General features: G+C 41.3%; 1 protein-coding gene across 1 annotated transcript; it reads left to right on the plus strand.

Moving 5' to 3' along the window:
- Positions 1–16,821: 16,821 nt before the first annotated feature.
- Positions 16,822–17,196, plus strand: LOC107764524 (secreted RxLR effector protein 161-like). Its single transcript, XM_016583111.2, has one exon. The coding sequence runs from the start codon at positions 16,822–16,824 to the stop codon at positions 17,194–17,196; it is 375 nt and encodes a 124-aa protein (XP_016438597.2).
- The last annotated feature ends 2,027 nt before the right edge of the window (positions 17,197–19,223 follow it).

Raw genomic sequence — 19,223 nt, forward strand, 5'->3', positions numbered from 1 at the left:
GAAGAATAGTGGAGCTGGAAGGTAAAGTCATAAAGAGGATCGAGGATTGCCAGAATGTTGAAGGAACTGAAGGAGGACATCTGGCCAGAGCCTACTTGCTACTAGGTCTGCACGAGTTGGAGGGCCTGTATGATGGAGTTAGGAAGATCGAATCTGGGTAAGGTCCTTCTAGGACCGAGTAGGCTAGATTTATTTGCTTTCCTAAATGTAATAAGGCCAAATGTCAGTAGTGACTTACTTATCTTAGTGTCATTTTGGGATTTGTCTATTTTTATATTATGAAATGAAGTATTTATTGGCATCAAAAGTTCTCCAAATCTATTTTTCACTAGGCCTACCTCAAGCACAACAAGGCTCCCAAATTAGGACACGAATTTACATTTCCGCAATATGTGTTTAAATACTGCAAACATTTCAGAATCCTCACTGACTTGTTACCTTTTTGTTTTTCCTTATTTTGATTATTCCCATACCCTTATGTTGGTTCACTAATACTGGCATCATCAGCGTATCATACTAGATCTAGAGGCCCTCCACCTCCTCCTACTCCAAGCAATACAAAAGGTAGAGGATAAGCGAAAATGGATGAATTAAGTGGTATCAGAAAGGATAATGTTGAGAACGCAGAAACATCAGATGGATGAAGTACTCCCGCACCAAACGATCTAGTCTTGAGATTGGAACAAAAAATACTGGAATTGCAAGGAGAACTTGAGCAGGTTCGCAACTTGGCAAACTTGTCACTCACCCTGAATGTCCCTGACATCAACCAACAGAACACAAAGAACCCAGCACCTCCCCAAAACACACAAAACCAACATCCACAAAATCCTCCCGCACCAAATCAATACGCAACTCCACCCCTAAATCTCAATCCCTTGCCAATACCAACTCCGCCACATTATCACCATCAACCAATTCATTACCCACCAACCTTCACTTATCACACTCCCCAAAATACACCACAACCCATTTCTGATCCTCAAAACTCAACCAATGACCATCATTACACTCAAGTCCTTGGCACACATCAAAGCAACCCTATATATGTAGAAATCGTACCTCACTTTATCCAACCAATCGCCTATACACCGGAATCCTCCGATAAGTACATGCTCATTAAAAACATGGCTGAATAACTCAAGAAATTGACGAGTCGAGTTCAGGGTGTCGAAGGCGGCAAAGGAATAAAAGGGTTGAACTATGAAGACCTATGCATACAGCTAGACGTATAACTGCCAGAAGGGTATAAACCTCCCAAGTTCAAGATGTTTGATGGTACATGTGATCCCAGGGTTCATTTGAGGACCTATTGTGACAAGCTCGTCGAGGTCAGAAAGGATGAAAAGATCCGGGTGAAACTCTTTATGAGGAGTCTTACTGGAGATGCTTTGTCCTGGTACATCACCTAGGATCCCAAGAAATGGTCTAATTGGGTGAATATGGCATCGAATTTCATGGACCGGTTCAAGTTCAATACAGAAAATGCACCTGATATTTTCTACATCCAGATTACGCGCTTGGTCGAGGTGACATTTTATGTGGGATGGCGACAATGGCTCTTACGCTTTTGGTCAATGCGACATGTATGTGAGCTGGCGATAATGGATCTTATGCCTTTGGTCGATACGGCCTTTTAGTGTATGTGGGCTAGTGACAATGGCTCTTACGCTTTTGGTCGATGTGAACTGTATGTGGGCTGGCAACAATGGCTCTTACGCCTTGCTCTTAGGCATATTTAGTCAACTATTTTGGGTTCAGTCTCTGAATCGGGTTGCGACTCAAGCTCATTCGACCCTAAAGTTTTGTATTTGTGTAGCCTGGCGACAGTGGGTCTTATGCCTTGGGTCGAAGTGACCTTTTATGTGTGTGGCCCCGAGGCTCATTAGGCTGTCTACAGTGGCTCTTACGCGCTTGGTCGATACAACCTTTTATGTGGGCTTTATTTTTTCCTCCATAAGGATAGATAGTGTTTGCCTGAATCTTTGATGGCTTAAAAAAACTCGATTGTGAATCGTTATATGGCGATGATCGATCACCTCGGGAGGTTTGTCTTAGAGGTTGAGTATCTCGAAGCCGATGTTTAGGAGTTGACGTGGTCTAAGCTCTTTTCCTGTATCGAGGGTAGCCTGTTTAATCAGTTCTTTCCGAAGTAGATTCGGAGTAATTGAAGGCCTGTGTGGGCTAGCAACAATGGATCTTACGCCTTGTAACGATGGTCGGGCGTCCCCGAGTCGTGTTAGTTCGGCTGGTACAACCATGTGATTGAAGTCACTTATGTTTGGCCGGAGCCTTTGAGTCCCAAGTGAAGTAGTTTCTGCATCTATATCAAGGGTATGCCTTTTTAGGGTTTTACAAGTTCTATATATAGCCGAAACTTTGGGATCGGGTTTATGCCTTTAGTAAGGTCTTATAAGTTTTACATGCCGTTGAGGTCTTACAGTTTTGGATACTTGGTACAAGTATTGTTCATGCCTTGCTTGAGGTCTTATAGGTATAGTTGCTGCCTTATGTAGGTCTTACGAGACCGAGTCTGCCCGCTCGGGGTCTTATGGCCTCAGGTTTTGATAAGTTAATAGAGGTGGCAGTTGACGGCAGTCCCCGAGTCGTTGAGGGTTTCTTGACTCGAGAGCCATTACTTGTAAATTTTGTATTGGCTCATTGAGGGCTTACAGTTTTGGAGATCCTGACCCTGTGGTCGTGCATTTTTTGAGATTTTGGCGCCAGTCCCCGAGTATTCAGGGCACTTTCGGCCTTGGAGATGTTTCGCGATTTTCATGATGCCTCATTGAGGGCTTATGAGCTTGGAGTCCCGACCCGGAGGTCGTTCAGGTGTTGAGGTTTTGACGCCAGTCCCCGAGTGCTCGAGACGCTTTTGGCGGAGAAGTTGTTTTTGCGGAGATGCCGAGCTTCTTTTGGAGTGTGATATGCTTTGATAAAAGATACTCTTCAATTATTTAGTACAAGTGTACATGTTTTCGTCATCGGGGGCCCGGTTATAGGGACACGGTTCGTTCGATCGTTTGGCTCGGTACATCACTTTCCTATAAGGACCCCATTTGGCGTTTCTTGGCTTTTCCAAGTGGATGGCCTCCCGGGGAGAGGGGATGCCCCTCAGCGTGCGAGGTTGATTTGAAAAAGAAGCCTTGAACACTTGTTGGATCTTCCTTAGGTAGCATATAAGTGTTTCCTCATTAGAAACCTTGCTGGTAAGACCCTTCTTGGGATGAAAACCCAGCCAAAGGAAAAGAGTACAACACATGCTTTTGAAACCTAAGGCCTTCGGGTGGGAAGAGCTTTGGTTGTTTCGACTGGATACCTGCATTCCGATTAGTATAAAATGCAACTGAAAAAGGGAGACGGTCATACCTTAGTGCAAGTGGCGCTTCAGATCTCGGTGTGACCCTATCGTTTATTATGAGGACTCGGTATGGTCCTTCATTTCGTTAAGTCGGGCGTAACCGAAATGTAACTTGTCATCACTATTTTATCGTTTACTTATCCTTTGGCTCCTTCGCTGGTGGAGGTATCGGCGCCGACGCTACATTATGCACCGCGAACATTTCCTTTGCCGCATGCTGGTCCCCATAGATGGTTTTTATCCCATCCTTTGTTAGGAATTTCATCATTTGATGGAGGGTGGATGGTACTACTCTCATGTAGTGTATCCATGGTCTTCCTAGCAAGGCATTGTATCTCATGTCTCCATTAATGACATGGAATTTGGCATTCTGGGTCGTGCCGACCATGTTGACTGGGAGGGTGATTTCTCCTTTCGTCGTTTCACTTGCCATGTTGAATCCATTGAGGAATCGAGTGGTGGGAACGATTTGCTCGAGCAGTCCGAGCTACTCTACCACCCTCGACCTGATAATATTGGCCGAGCTACCCGGATCTACAAGTACACGTTTAATTTGAAAAATATTTACAAGGAAAGAGATTACCAGTGCGTCGTTGTGAGGCAGAGACAAGGTCTCGATGTCCTCGTCGCTGAACGTGAGAGCATCCTCGGGTATGTAATGCCGAGTTTGCTTTTCCCTGATGATAGATATTTTTGTTTTCCACATCACAGGCTCCTGTGGGGCATCAATGCCTCCCAAAATCATGTGGATGACATGTTGTGGCTCGTTTGTTTTGTTTTTTTGGCCGCCTCTTTTTCTCGGAACTGATTTTTGGCTCGGTTGCTAAGGAATTCTCGGAGGTGACCTTTGTTAAGTAGTCAAGCAACCTCTTCTCGGAGTTGGTGGTAATCCTCGATCTTGTGGCCGTGTGTGTTGTGAAACTCGTACACTAAGTAATGATTCCTTTGTGAAGGATCCAATTGTACAAGCTTGGGCCACCTGGCATCTCTGATTTTGTTGATGGCGAACATGATGTCCGATACATTGACGTTGAAGTTATATTCTGATAAGTGAGGTGCCCCCTTTGCCCTGTGTTCCTATCGAATCTGTCCCTATTGATGAGTCCCCGAGGATCATGTCCTCGGTTTATCCTTCGATCATTGCGAGGTGGGTTGCGCCACGGGGCGTTCCTCCTGTCCTCGGTGTATGGCTGATACCTTTCTTTGCTTGGCTTTGGTTCCTTCATCGGAAGCCTTCTTGGGTATACTGAGCCTGAAAGGGCTCCCAGCTGGTTGTCTTTGGCCTAGATCTCTGACTGGTATCAGTTGTGGACGTCCGACCAGGTCATAGTGGGATATTCGATCAAATTATGTTTCAATTGTTTTGAAGCCAGCGAGCTTCGTTCATTCAGACCTTGAGTGAAAGCCTGCACTGCCCAGTCATCAGAGACTAGCGGTAGTTCCATCCATTCCATTTGGATGCGAGATACGAATTCTTGCAGCATCTCGTTCTCCCTTTGCTTGATCTTGAATATGTCGGATTTTCTCGTTGCTACTTTGATGGCACCGGCATGCGCTTTTATGTAGGAGCCTGCTAGCATGGCAAAAGAATCTATGGAGTTAGGAACTTGGTTGTGATACCATATCATGGCCCCCTTCGAGAGTGTTTCCTAGAACTTCTTTAGTAAGATGGACTCGATCTCGTCGTCCTTTATATCGTTGCCCTTTACTGCACAAGTGTACACGTGTTCATTGGGGTCTGAGGTCCCATTGTACTTTAGGAGTTCTGACATTTTAAACTTCTTTGGAATGAGTGTCGGGGCCGTTTCCTCTGGGAATGGCCTTTGTATGAACTTCTTCGAATCCACTCTTTTTAGGATCGGGGGTGCGCCCGAAATTTGGTCGACCCTGGAGTTGTAGGTCTCGACCTTCTTATCATTGGCTTCTATCATTTTCTCGCCCAATTTGATCCTCCTAGTGAGGTCCTCGAGCATCTTTATGTTGACAGGGTCGACTATCGACCCGTTATTGCTCGATCTCTCCGGTACATGTTCGGATGGTGGAGCTATCCAAGGTGCTACATTGCTCGGAGTGTTCTGGTGACTTTGCAGCTGAGCAATAGCTAGCTGTTGTGCCTGCAATATTTCAAAAATAACATGAATGCTAACCTCGCGCTCTTCCCTGGTCGTGGTTTTCTGAGCTTCTTGTGGATCCCCTTGGCGCACGCTCCTGTCGGTATGCGAGCTTATATCGATGCGTTGGGCATCGCATGAGATAGCATCCACAGGGATTGGTTCTGGCACATTCCTAGGGTTTTGTGGTAGCACACCAACATCCGGAACATCTACACCATTCTCTCCATCGTCCTCGAGATTGTTGTTTTCGCCTCCATTCACTGAGTTAGACATATTGACCTGAAATCGAAGATCTTGGACAAGAAAAAATGTGAAAGATAACTTGCGTTGTGTGATGAAACCAACAAGAAAATAAATACTATTATTTTTAGCCCCACGGTGGGCGCCAAACTGTTTACCGTGAAAATGGTAATAATAATTAAATTTGTTGATGAGATTCTAAAAATACGTGATCTATTTTTATGCTAGTTTGTTAGGCAGTTGATGCTATATATATGAGACTTAGAAATGAAATAAGAGTCAAGGATAGGGCGATAATCAAACCATTGGGCCTATTATCGGGGCCTCGAGCCTGTCAATTCGGGGCCTCGAGGTCGATTTTGGAGCTTGATAGAGAGCTGCCGAGGGGGGGTCGGAATATGGCTAACAATTATAAGAGAATTAACAGAGGCTCTTTATGGCCAATTATAAGCAATAAATGATAAACAAATATGAAGATAACAAATGAAAGCAATAATATCAAGAGAATATGTTAGAGAGCAAATAAAATGTTCTTGTATATTGCGTGTGGAGTAATTGAAGCAACAACCCTTTACAAAGTAGCAAGGATCCCCTTTATATATGAGGGGAATCCCATCATTGTACTACAAGAATTAATTACAAATATACAGAGATATGACAACTAGATGACACCCTGATTCGGGTCTTAGAGTAGCTCTCTAGGCTCTGTCAGTCCTAGCCACATGCCTTGGGAACTCCCCATTTCTACCGTGGCCGTGGTCAACATTATCCCAAGACCGAGCATCGACGAAACTCGAGGGAGGAGACTCGATCATAACCTTGTAGCCTCGAGACTTTGAGATGGTTTTCAGAGGTGCTTTGATAATGAGAAATTGAACCCTCCGATTTCAACGTATACACGGAAATAAAAGAGAGTGCCACTGGGAAGATAGTCAAAATATCAAGTTCAGAAGCAACCCTACAAGCACAATGGCATGGAGGTAAGTAACTAAGGATAATTATAGGCAAGGAAGGACATCAAAAATTCCATCGAGTATGCGATGTAATAAGCTCGCAGCTTTACAAGAGTCAGAGGGTCCTCCCTAAGTACGACAACGAAAGACTAGTTGAAGAAATAAGGAGAAGGCTGCAACCTAAGCATAGTAACTTGAAGAAGAAATGGTCTTATAATAGCAGTTTCACTACAACATTGTATGCACTCCATAAGAAAGTGGCACCTATCGGAGTTAATGAGCATGAAATGAAACCAAAAGTGATATTCGAGACCATGTGAGTTGCACAAAAATTCCGGCATGCATGGGAACTAAGATAAGCTAAGTATGCACGCAACAAGGGGCAGAAAGACCAAGAAAAGTAATAACTTACGTTTAAAGGAAGGTCAGAAGGAACAAAAGAAATTATTCGATCAATGATCCAGAGCTAGTTACGTTATGAACGCACTTAAGATTTCAGAGTTATATCCATGCAACATATATGTTGACATTCATACAGCCGTAGAAGACTCCGATATAAGTTGAAAAGAAGAATTGAGTCCAGGTCATAGACAAAGGATTGAATTGTTAGATGATGGTATCATGGATACTCCATAGTGTCCATGAAAGGCTAAAATAATAACTAATATCATGACTCGCTGATTGGAAGATAGCTTAAGCCTACATACAGGCTGATTATAGGGAAGAGGAGACTAAAAGATTTACATCAACTAAGTAAAACGGGAGTCTGGTAATTGGATCCAAAAAATTATAGAAATAGTGATTGAGATCATTGTAGAATCACTCTTAATATCAGAGATACAAGAGAGATAGTACAACAACCATATTCTATAACGACTCTACAAGAAAGCTAGTTAGAAGAGTACCATCCTCATAAGAAGTCAGTATGAAGCTCCCACTGGATTGTGTGTGTACTAGAGTTGCAAGCATTATAATAGAGCTTTAAGTTGTGGATGTGAATTATACCTATGTGGAAGGGAGGTCATGAAAGAGATAGAAGATATGATGAGATATTTTAAGGTCAGTAAGGTAAAGGTGAACAACGTATGAGATACTCAAATACAGAAGGTTGTGAATAGTCCATACTTCAGATAGAAGGCTAGAAGCGTTGGGATTTAGTATCCAAGAATGGTAGTGTCATCGTCAGTGGTATATCATCCAGCCTATGGTTTCTATGTACTGAGAGGTCTAGTTAAGAGAGTAAAGAAGAGTTAGAAATGATGTGATGTCTCGCTTGATGTTCCATAATAACAAAAGGAAATCTATGGTGCAAGTAAGTTCAAGGGAGGTTATGAGTAGTATAAATGGATATGTATAGGTCACAAGTTAAAGTACGGTAGAACGACAAGGTTTTAGGAAAATATGAGTAAGTATAAGGAAAGGCAAGTGAGAAGGTGACAAGAATGGATAAGTCCTCGGGATTAAGCCCATGAAAACAAGAGAGCAAATGGTTTTTCTAAGTTATAGAGAGCTCAGTATAAGCTGAATGAGCTCAAAGGAGTCTAAGACTAGTAGCATTTAGAAGAGATGTAATGCTGCCCTAGTAGTAGAATAAGGGTGTAATTGTGATAGATAAAGGATGACGTTTGGTACTTCGATTGAGTAATGATTTGAAGAGGATTTCATGAATTATACGGGATTAAAATACCCACATAAGGTGAATCACATTGGTATGCTATGAAATACATTTATGGAAGTATAATATCGCCCCCAGGTGGATCAGTCTAATCATTTCAGATGTTCTCCGATGAGACGTGGGTCCTAGCGGTAGTATTACATAGAAGATCAAGTTATCACTGGTAGATTATAGATAAATATGTTGGTGAATCAACAATGGATGGATAAAATCTATAAAGTATGAGATGAAATTAGGCCGTCATTCTTAAGATGAATAAGTAATGAGGAAGCATTAAAGGACATAGATTTATACATATAGGATAAGTAACGAGAATAACCTGGAGTTTGGTAGCAGGCCTCAGTAACGATAAATCGAAGTAAGAGTTATGGTATAGTATGACCTACCTAGATACAGTAAAGTCACATGGATGAATAACCGGGGTTATGAAACAAGAAATAGCAATAGTCGTAAGTTCGACAAAGTACCGAGCAAAGAACTTTAGTACACCTATAGATGCCCAGAGGACATCTTGTCAAGTTTTGTATATATTTACAAAGTGAGGCCTAGAGATTGGATAAAACTAGAGGAAAAAGTTGAAGGGAAGAGTCGCAGAGGCACACATACAAGGAAAAAAATGGTACATGTTGCATGACAGAAGGTAGCAACCGTTACGAGATTGGAAGGGAAGTCGTGGTGCAAGAAAGAGGCCTAAAGGGGGGAATGCCCTGGACTTTGGATTTGTTCACAAAACAGTTGCCTAAAATGCCAAGGAGAGTATTAAAGTATTCGCAAGAGCTATGTGTAAGGCCCCGTGAAATTTTTACTCAAAAACCTAAAATCTCGTAGTGGCACGTTAAGAATATGAAGCGAGACGCGGCCCAGACTTTTTGGATTAATCTGTGCATTAAAATGTTAAGGAAAAAGATTTTTTAGAAGAGTGCGTTTCTGCGGCCCATTATGCGACCACATAACAACAATGCGGGCCGCATATCTGCCGCAAAGTAAGTCAGAGTGTTGGCTAATTTTGAGGTCAACTGTTCGGCCAATTATGCGATCGCATAATCGATATGCAGGCCACATAGTAGTCGCATAACCTCTTTGTGATTTTTGCGAATGACAGTTCTGCGGTGCATTATGTGACCATAGAATAAGTATGCGGACTGCATATCGGTCGCATACTCGGGCAGAATATTCAAGTCTTGAGGGTTACCTTTGCGGGCCGCATGTCAGTTATGCGATCGCAGATTGAGTCGGGGCTCATATTTTCTAAATCATAAAACCCGACCCCATTCCGTTAAAAATACCCCATTAGACCTTTTTGTGCTATTTGCTACTACATCTAAAGTGAGAGAAAGTGTTCTAGAGGGAGAGAGTGATCCTCATTAAGTCCCTATTCAATCCTTGCCCAAATCCTTGAAGATTATCAAGTGAAGTTGCTAAGACTTCATCCTAAGAGGTAAGAACTTGTACCCTAACCTTTGATTTCGAAATTCATACTAGGATAAGTAATTAACAAGTGGGTTTATGGGTATAAGGATGGATTTTCTTGCATGCATGTGTGATAAAAAGGTATGGGGAGACTATGAGCTAAAAATATAACAAATGGGGTGTAGGATAATAGAATCTCTCAACAAAAAGGTCCTAAAATCATAATGCACACTTAGCCCTTGATAATGTCCTTAAATGAGCTAGAATCTTGATTATCTCTCTAATTCTTGGTTCAACTTGTAATTCTCATAAAATAGATCGAAGTTGCTAAGAGTTCCATAATTATTATAAGAATTTAAGGAAAGCTCTATTGAGGTATGTACGACTAAAACCCCCTCTTCTTAGAAATTGAGCTCCCATGGTGTCCATGCAAATGTTGTAAGTCCGAAATTTGATTGATGTAGTACTTGTAATTTCAAATGAATTGGTGTTGCAAGAATATATATGAAAGGTGTATCTCAATGTGTTCAATATGCTATTCTTGGTAAATTGAGGATATGTGAAGAATGTGAACTATGTGCTAAAATGCCTAGATTTCAAGTCAAGTTTAAATTGTGATTATTATGCTGAACCATGTGAATTCCTCTCTATGCTTACAACTTGAATTGCTCCTGTATGTGCCCATTATCTTAAATTGCAAGGTTAATATTGAAAGTGAAAGTGATGTGAAATGTGAGTTATGAAATATGGCCTAGTGCCAAGTTTGATGTGATAATTATGGCCCCAAGTGTCGACAAACTGATATATGAGAAATAAAGATTGAAATGAGATGATTGATGAAAAAGGAAAAATGTCTTGGTAAGATGGCCTAGCCGGTCGGGCGTGATCGGACGCCATGCCGCACACATGGTGGTATTGTGCTGATATTGAAACCAGAAAGGGAGAATGAAACTGTGATTGAGGTACATGTCTCAAATGAGGCAACCTAATCGATCGGGCCGTGATCACACTCCGTGCAAGAAAGCAGTGGTATTATGAATGATGATGCAATAGTATGAAATGTCCCAACCTAAAGTTGTGGAAATTATGTGAAAGCTATGTGAACCTTCTTATTTGATGATGTGATGATGGTTTGAAGCTTTTGTTAGTCCTTATGATTTCTTTGATCTTGTATGGTTGTTCTTTCTAATAATATGGTGTTTAGTTATACATACTAGTACTATTCCATGGTACTAACGTCCCTTTTGCTGGGGGCACTACATCTTTGAATGGATGTAGGTGGTTCCATAGCAAATAGTGCCAACCGTGGGTAGCAGTGCATCCTCCTTTCAGCAGCTTTGGTGAGCCCCCTTTTCTTCCAAGGGTTATGCAATGTATCTTTTGTTAAAAATTACTACTTTCTGAGGTATAGCCGGGGCCTTGTTGCTGGCATTATAGAAACTGTCTTTTGTATCTTCAGAGGCTCCATACATGTTTGTGTGGGTTATGTATGGGCATTGGATGGGTCTCTAGACTATGTTGCAATTCTAAACTCTTATTCCTCTAAATTGTAACTGTATGAAATTTTTGAAAACTTAACCATGGTTTAAGGGCTATAATATTGATAGGTTTAAAATGTCCTTGCCTTATGTTTTGATGATCTAACAAACTTACTGATAAGAACCAGATAAGGAACCTAACCCACTTGGACTATACTGCAAGTTTAATGGATTCCAGCTAATTGTGAACAGTCATAGCTTTAGGAGCTAGGAAACCAAACAAGGACCTGATACCCTTGTGGTTCCCTCATGGCAGTACAAAGTCAATTGGACACAGCTGGAAATGAAGTGACCGCCTGCACTGTTTCTGCCGCACTGCACTATTTCCAGTGCCCACTCATTACTTGACCAACTCAAGTGCTCACATAATTTCAAGTGATGTGATCAAGGTGTACCAACAATGAGTTGATATTAAAACATCACTTGAATGTTTCAGTTTCTCATTCAAGCCTTTTGCAAAAACAGAGAAATCAATTCTCACGAGGTTGAAGAACAAAGTTGAATGCTACTACGAACCAGTTCCTAAAGTCAGTATTTTGTTGTCCTTAGTTGAGTTGTAACTTTGTTATTGTACTCATTGTATTTCCTAAATTTCTTAGCTAGAAGCGTTGATTAGGAATCTTCTTGTAAAATCCGTAAACTCTTTGAGTTTATGTTGTGACTAGGTCTAGTCATAAGCAAAAGCCTTTGTAACTGTAGAGTGACAAAGTGGCTTGTAGTGAGAGCATCACAAGTTAGTAAAGGTCTTTGTAACTAGGGAGTCACAAAGTGACTTGTGGTAAGAGTACCACAAGTTAGTTGAGTTGACTTCTTTGTAATGGAGTCATTACAAAGTGGCTTGTAATAGGTTTTTACAAGTTAGTAAAGTTGAAAGCGTACATGTGTAGGTCGTGATTTTTGGTCCCCCTGTGTGAGATTTTTCCACGTAAAAATCCCTTGTCTCATTTACTTATAGTTTATTAGCATTCTCAGCAGAATCTCGTAAAGGACCAGATACTCTACTATTTGGTAGACTCATACAAACTAACAATTGGTATTAGAGCGGGTTCCTCCTATCAGGCTAACACGTAGGAAGGATCCTTATGGCTGCTTTTCCAAATTTTGAAGAAGGTCAATCTATATACCGACCACCCAGGTTCAATGGACAATATTATGGGTGGTGGAAAACAAGAATGCATGATTTTATTATGGCTGAAGATTCTGAGTTATGGGATATCATATGTGATGGTCCTTATGTTCCAACAAAGGTACTGGAAGAACTCCTATTTTCAATGACAAAAACCAGTAAAGAATACACTGACGCAAATAAGAAAGCTGTGGAGAAGAATTTTCGTGCCAAGAAGATTCTGGTGTGTAGAATAGGACCTGAAGAATATAATAGAATTTCCGCTTACGACACTGCTGAGGAGATATGGGAAGCTTTACAAACAACTCATGAGGGAACTACCCAAGTAAAACAGTCTAAGATCGATATGCTCATCACCGAGTATGAATCTTCAGGATGTAGGACGATGAATCTATTCAAGATATGTACACAAGATTCACTTCCATCATAAATGAGTTACACTCACTTGGCAAAACCATTCCTAGAAACAAGCTAGTGAGGAAAATCCTTACTATTCTTCCTAGCCCATGGGAAAGCAAGGTGAATGCTATTACTGAATCAAAGGACTTGCAAGAGCTGACCACAGAAGAGCTTATTAGAAATCTGAAGGCCTACGAGATGAAGAGGAAGATAGACAGTGAAAGAAGAGAACCAAAAAAAGAAAAGAACTTGGTACTCAAAGCTGATAGCAATGACTCAAGTGATGAAGACGTTGACATGGCTTACTTAACCAAAAGATTTCAGAAGATGGTCAGAAGAAATGGAGAAATGCTAAAAGGGGGCAGCTCTAACAAACCAAAAAACTATGATCTTTGTCGTAAGTGCGGAAAGCCTGGACACTTCATCAAATACTTTCCTCTCTTGAAGCAAGAATTCTCCAAGAACAACTCTGAAAAGGCAGCTAAGAGGAACCCGGTTCCTTTCAAGGACTTCAAAAGAAAAAGATCTGCTGACAATGTGATGAAACAGGCTCTTGCAGCATGGGGAGATTCCTCTGGTGAATCTGAAGATGAAACTAATGCTGGTGATAGTTCCATGATGGAAGTTGAAGGTGAGGAAAAAGAATTTGACTCAACTTTTGCTTTGATGGCAAGGGATGTTCAGAGAAATCTGAAATCTTACTCTCCTAAGAAACTCATGTCTTTAGCTAGTTTATTGATTGATACTTATCATAGTCTTGTAGAGGATAGGGATTCCTTGTCCGTAGAACTAGGAAAAGTTGAACAAACTAGAGATGATTTGGTGGATGTAGTTATTGACCATAAGGAAACCATTGAAAAATTCCATGAAGAAAGAAATGATTTCCTGGGAGTAATTGCAGACCTAAGGGAAACAATAGATAGACCAGGGACTAAGTCAAAATCTAGAAATTCTAGAAAAGGAAAAGAGATAGCTAGTATGGAACACATTAGGCTTGAAAATGAGTTGAAAGATGTAAGAACTAGGATGTGTGCTGAAATTGAGAAAAACAAGAACCTCCAAGCTGATCTGGAAAGAGTAAAATATGATCTTGAAAAGTTCCTAAAGTGGACCTGGTCCTCAGAAACTACAACTGACATATACACTAATAATGGTGGAAACAGGCAGGAAATAGGGTTCCAAAGGGAGAACACTCCCTACAATTCTCACAGCAAGTACATCACTATTTTTGATAACTGGCCCTGTATCCATTGTGGGAACAATGGGCACTTCAAAGAAAATTGCCAGGCCAGGGTTCAATCTGTTCAGAAAAACAAAGTGTTTGCTGAAAATATGACTACAAAAGAGGGACCAGGTTCCACTCACAAAATGCGCACATTACCTGCATGGAATAAGAGAGCTCTTATTCACCCTTTTGCCTACTACAAGGGACCCAAACTTGCTTAGGTTCCTAAAACTAATTCCTAACCTTCTTGTGCAGGGAACAATGAAAGGAAGCGGTCAACAATGGTTCATGGATAGTGGGTGTTCAAAGCACATGACTGTTAACACCATGGACTTTCTTTCACTAAAAGCCCTGCAAAGAGGGGGTGTATCCTTTGGCAATGGGAAAAAGGGATACATTCTTGGAGTTGGAAAAGTCGGGAAGTCACTTACTCATTCTATTGAACATGTGTACTATGTCAATAGCCTTAAATATAGTCTCTTGAGTCTCTCTCAGATCTATGATAAGGGAAACAAGGTGGAATTCTTGTCCAAGATATGTACAGTTACTGATTTGGTAACTGGTGAAGTGGTACTTGTGGCCAAAAGATACAAGAACATCTATGTTGCTTATTTCGAGTCCTTACAAAGTGGTGATCTGAGTTGTCTGAAAGCTGTTGATGTTGATGCTGAACTATGGCACAGAATACTGGTCCACGCAAGTTTTTCTCTTCTAAACAAACTAATCTAGAAAGACTTGGTCCATGGTATGCCCATGTCAAAATTCAAAGTGTAAAAGGTCTGTGATGCCTGTGCTAGAGGAAAACATGTGAAGTCCTCCTTTAAGTCTAAAAGAGATGTGAGCACCTCAAAGCCACTAGAGCTTCTGAATATAGATCTATGTGGCCCTATGAGAGTGCAAAGTAGAGGAGGAAAAAGATACATTTTTGTGATAGTGGATGACTACTCCAGATTCACATGGACTCTATTTCTCATAACTAAAGATGAAATCGTTGAGGTGTTTGTGGCTTTTGTGAAGAAAATTCAGGTGAAGATGGAGTCTAGAGTTGCATGCATTAGATTAGATCATGGGACAAAATTTGACAATGTCAAATTTGATGAGTTCTGTAATGAAAATGGCATCACTCACAACTTCTCAGCTCCCAGAACTCCCTAGCAAAATGGAGTAATAGAAAGGAAGAACAGAACTCTGGAAGAGATGGCAAGAACAATGCTAATTGACAGTGGAATTGGAAAGAACTTCTGGGCTGAAGCTGTCAACACTGCCTGCTACTTGGTGAACAAGTGCATGATCAGATCACTTCTAAACAAAACCCACTATGAATTGTTGAATGGAAGAAAACCCAAGCTGACTCACCTAAGAACATTTGGGTGCAAATGCTATCTTCTCAATAATGGAAAGGATCAACTTGGTAAATTCGATGCCAAGAGTGACGAAGGAATATTTCTGGGCTACTCTTCTCAAAGCAAGGATTACAAAATATATAATAAGCGGACTCAATGTGTTGGGGAAAGTGTTCATGTTATTTTTGATGAGTCTTATCCATCCTGTAAGAAGAGTGTTGAAGAAGATCAAGATGGAGAACCCTTACTTGTTCCCGGTGAAGTAATTGACATGATAAATGGAAAGGCAGACATGATGAGCCAAGTAAAAGACCTGAGTGAAGACAACACTGCCTCATCTTCAAAGGAACCAGGTACTTCAATTACAATCACTGAAGCTCAAGAAAGAGTAGTTGATGCAGTTCAGGGTACTCCACTAGAACTTGAGAGAAGACAGGAAAACCAGTCAAATGTACCCAATTTCTCTCTAAATGAACCTCAGACGTCTAACTGGAGACACAAAAGCTCTCATCCTCTTGACAACATAATTACTCCTCTAGATTCCGGAGTACAAACCAGGTCAAAAGCTAGAAATTCATTTGCCTTCTCAACTTTTCTCACCCAGATAGAACCTTAGAATATCAAGGAAGCCTTGAAGGATGTATATTGGATTACAGCAATGCAATACGAGTTACATCAGTTTGAAAGGAACAATGTTTGGCACCTGGTACCCAGACCCTCAGATCAAACCATTATAGGAACCAGGTGGGTATTCAGAAACAAGCTTGATGAACATGGAATTACCACGAGGAACAAGGCTAGGCTAGTAGTTCAAGGCTACAATCAGGAGGAAGGGATTGACTATGAGGAAATGTTTGCTCCGGTCTCTCGTATGGAAGCTATTAGAATTTTAATTGCTTTTTGCATCTCATATGGAATTCACCTTGTTCCAAATGTATGTCAAAAGTGCATTTCTGAATGGACTTCTTAAGGAAGAAGTCTATGTAAAGCAACCTCCGGGGTTTGAATGTCATGAACACCCTGAATATGTTTTTAAACTGGACAAAGCATTTACGGGCTGAAGCAGGCTCCTCGAGCTTGGTATGAAAGGCTGTCAAAGTTCCTCTTAGAAAATGGCTTTAAAGGAGGGAAAATTGACAACACCCTATTTCTAAAGAAACGGGGAAGGAACCTGCTCATTGTTCAGGTCTATGTTGATGATATCATTTTTGGGGCAACAACTGATTCTCTGCGTGAGAAATTTGCAAAACTCATGGGAAGTGAGTATGAAATGGGTATGATGGGGGAGCTGAACTCTTCTTGGGTCTTCAAGTAAAATAGTCCCCAAAGGGTACATTAATATGTCAGCAAAAATACATCAGGGATCTCTTGAAGAGGTTTGATATGGAAGCATCAAAGGTGATAAACACTCCCATTGCTACGACCACTCGACTAGACATGGTTGAAGCTAGGTCTCCTATGAATCAAACTATGTATAGAGGCATTACTGGGTCTCTTCTCTATCTTACTGCCAGTAGACCTAATATTGTCTTCAGTGTGGGGTTATGTGCAAGGTTTCAATCAAATCCCAAGGAATCTCATTTGAAGGCAGCCAAAAAAATTCTGAGATATCTTACAGGAACACAGGACCTGGTCTTTTATTATCCCACATGTGACAGTTTTAACCTCATTGGATATGCTAATGCAGACTATACAGGTTATCTTGTAGACAAGAAGAGCACTTTTGGAATGGCTCATTTCCTAGGCTTATGTCTCATCTCTTGGGGTACAAGGAAGCAAAACTCAGTGGCTCTTTCAACAACTGAGGCATAATATGTAGCCGCAACATCCTGCTGTGCACAACTTTTGTGGATCAAGCAGTAACTGGAGGACTTTGGGGTACTCACTCAGAGTGTGCCCCTTCTATGTGATAACACAAGTGCACTCAACATGGACAAGAATCCAGTTTAACACAAAAGGACCAAGCATATTGATGTGAGGCATCACTTTCTGAGGGACAATGTGGAGAAAGGATTGATATGCATGAAGTTCTGTAGCACAGAATATCAAATTGTAGACATCTTTACCAAGACATTAAGTAGGGAACACTTTGAAAGAAACAGAGTAAAGTTGGGGCTTTTAAGGCCTAATTGAGAACCTGATTCCCCATTATTTGGCTATGAAAATTATCTTCAAGAAAAATTGGCTAAAAGTGTTTTCTGGCCCTGTCTAACTCACTTCAATACCGTTGTAGGTAAATACGCTTTATGTGTATAGAAGCTGTAGATGTAGTGCATGGATTATAAACGAGGATTAATATTTTCAAATAACAGGTCAAGAACCTGGTTCTTGTACCAAAGGTTAGTAGTTCTGTTCATCCTTTAATACATGTCTTACAAAGGTACAAAACACAACTGCCATGTCACTAAACTTTTCAGATCTTGCTGTCACATCTCTTCACTTAAATCATTCCATCTCCCTCTAAAACGTTGCACTTCTCCATGCCCAACTGCCGTTTCAGAACCGATGCCTATTCCTCTCTCTACATAATTATCCTCTCCTCATAAAAAAACCCTTTTCTGTTCTCCCTAACCATAATCTCTCCACTAAAACTTTCCATAGCATTTTCACACCATTTTTTCAATGGCTGAGACAAACTCCGACTTTCCTGCCTCAGTCGTACCTGCTACTGATAAACCCATGGAGACTTCCGTCTCTGCTGAGCCTGCCTTACCCACTCTTACCCTTCCCGCTAAAATCATACCTCACCCAAATTCTCCGTCTCTCTATATTTCAGAAACCTCTAAAATTGCTGATCCGTTCTCTCCATCTTCTGAGAATCCCACTAGTCAAAGACCAAGTGGAGAACAAGGTCAAAATCCTGAGGTCACAGAGAGTTCTGCCATTGTTGCTACTTATTCCGTGGTGGCAGTAGTGCCAATTGAGAAAGAGAATATTGTAACCATCTTTGTGGTGTCTGTTGATGGTGTACTACATTAGATCATCTCTTAGAAAAATGAGGTACAAGGTGTGGGGGACGAAGGGGCTATTGTAACTGCTGAAGGCGCTGTACTAGCAGAAGCTACTGGGCCCTCACATGAGGAACCTGATCCCTCTCTAGAGGACCCAGGTCAAGGTTCTCATTCCCAGGACAGTTCTTCTACTACATTTGATGTTGTGCCCTTGGAAATACAAGCACCGAAGATGAGGTCCAGTGATGAGGAGGATTTAGACAACCTCGCTCTTGATGCGTTTATAGTAAAGCAAAGGGTGGTGACCACCCTTGAGTCTTCCACCAAGCGACCCACTACCAGGCTACAAGCTAAACTGGCCTATGACTCTACCCTTCAAAAGATCAAAAAGGGTAGTAAGAAGCAAATGAGGAAGCTGGTGAAAGATAGTATGCCCGTAAGTGATAAGGTGATCCCTGTAGTAGAGGTGGAAGAGGAAACACCAGATGAACCTGGTTCACTGGTTAGACGGTCTGAGAAAAGGAAGTAGCCTGCTTCAGTAGAGAACGCCTCAACTTCTAGCTCCAATTTGAAAAATGTTGTGAGTGAGTTCTCAATGTCTGACGAGGATGTGTTAGTCAAATCCAAAGGAAAGGAGAAATCCAGTGGTAGGAAATCTGGCAAACGAAAGTCTGAACTTATTCAGGAACCTGGATCTGTGAAGAGGATAAGAAGTGAAGTCAGCCTTGGCTCAGAATGCCTGAGGTACCAAAAAGTTCTGCTGGGTCGTACTTTTGACCCAACAATCTCTGAGATGGCTGGTATGCGACAAATTCTTGAAATGGTCGAGCTCCAATGATGGGTGAATCTATTCCAAATAGATGCACCTAATGCATATAAGGATGAGGT

This window comes from Nicotiana tabacum, chromosome 6 (genome assembly GCF_000715075.1).
Source record: "Nicotiana tabacum cultivar K326 chromosome 6, ASM71507v2, whole genome shotgun sequence".
Taxonomy (NCBI): Eukaryota; Viridiplantae; Streptophyta; class Magnoliopsida; order Solanales; family Solanaceae; genus Nicotiana; species Nicotiana tabacum.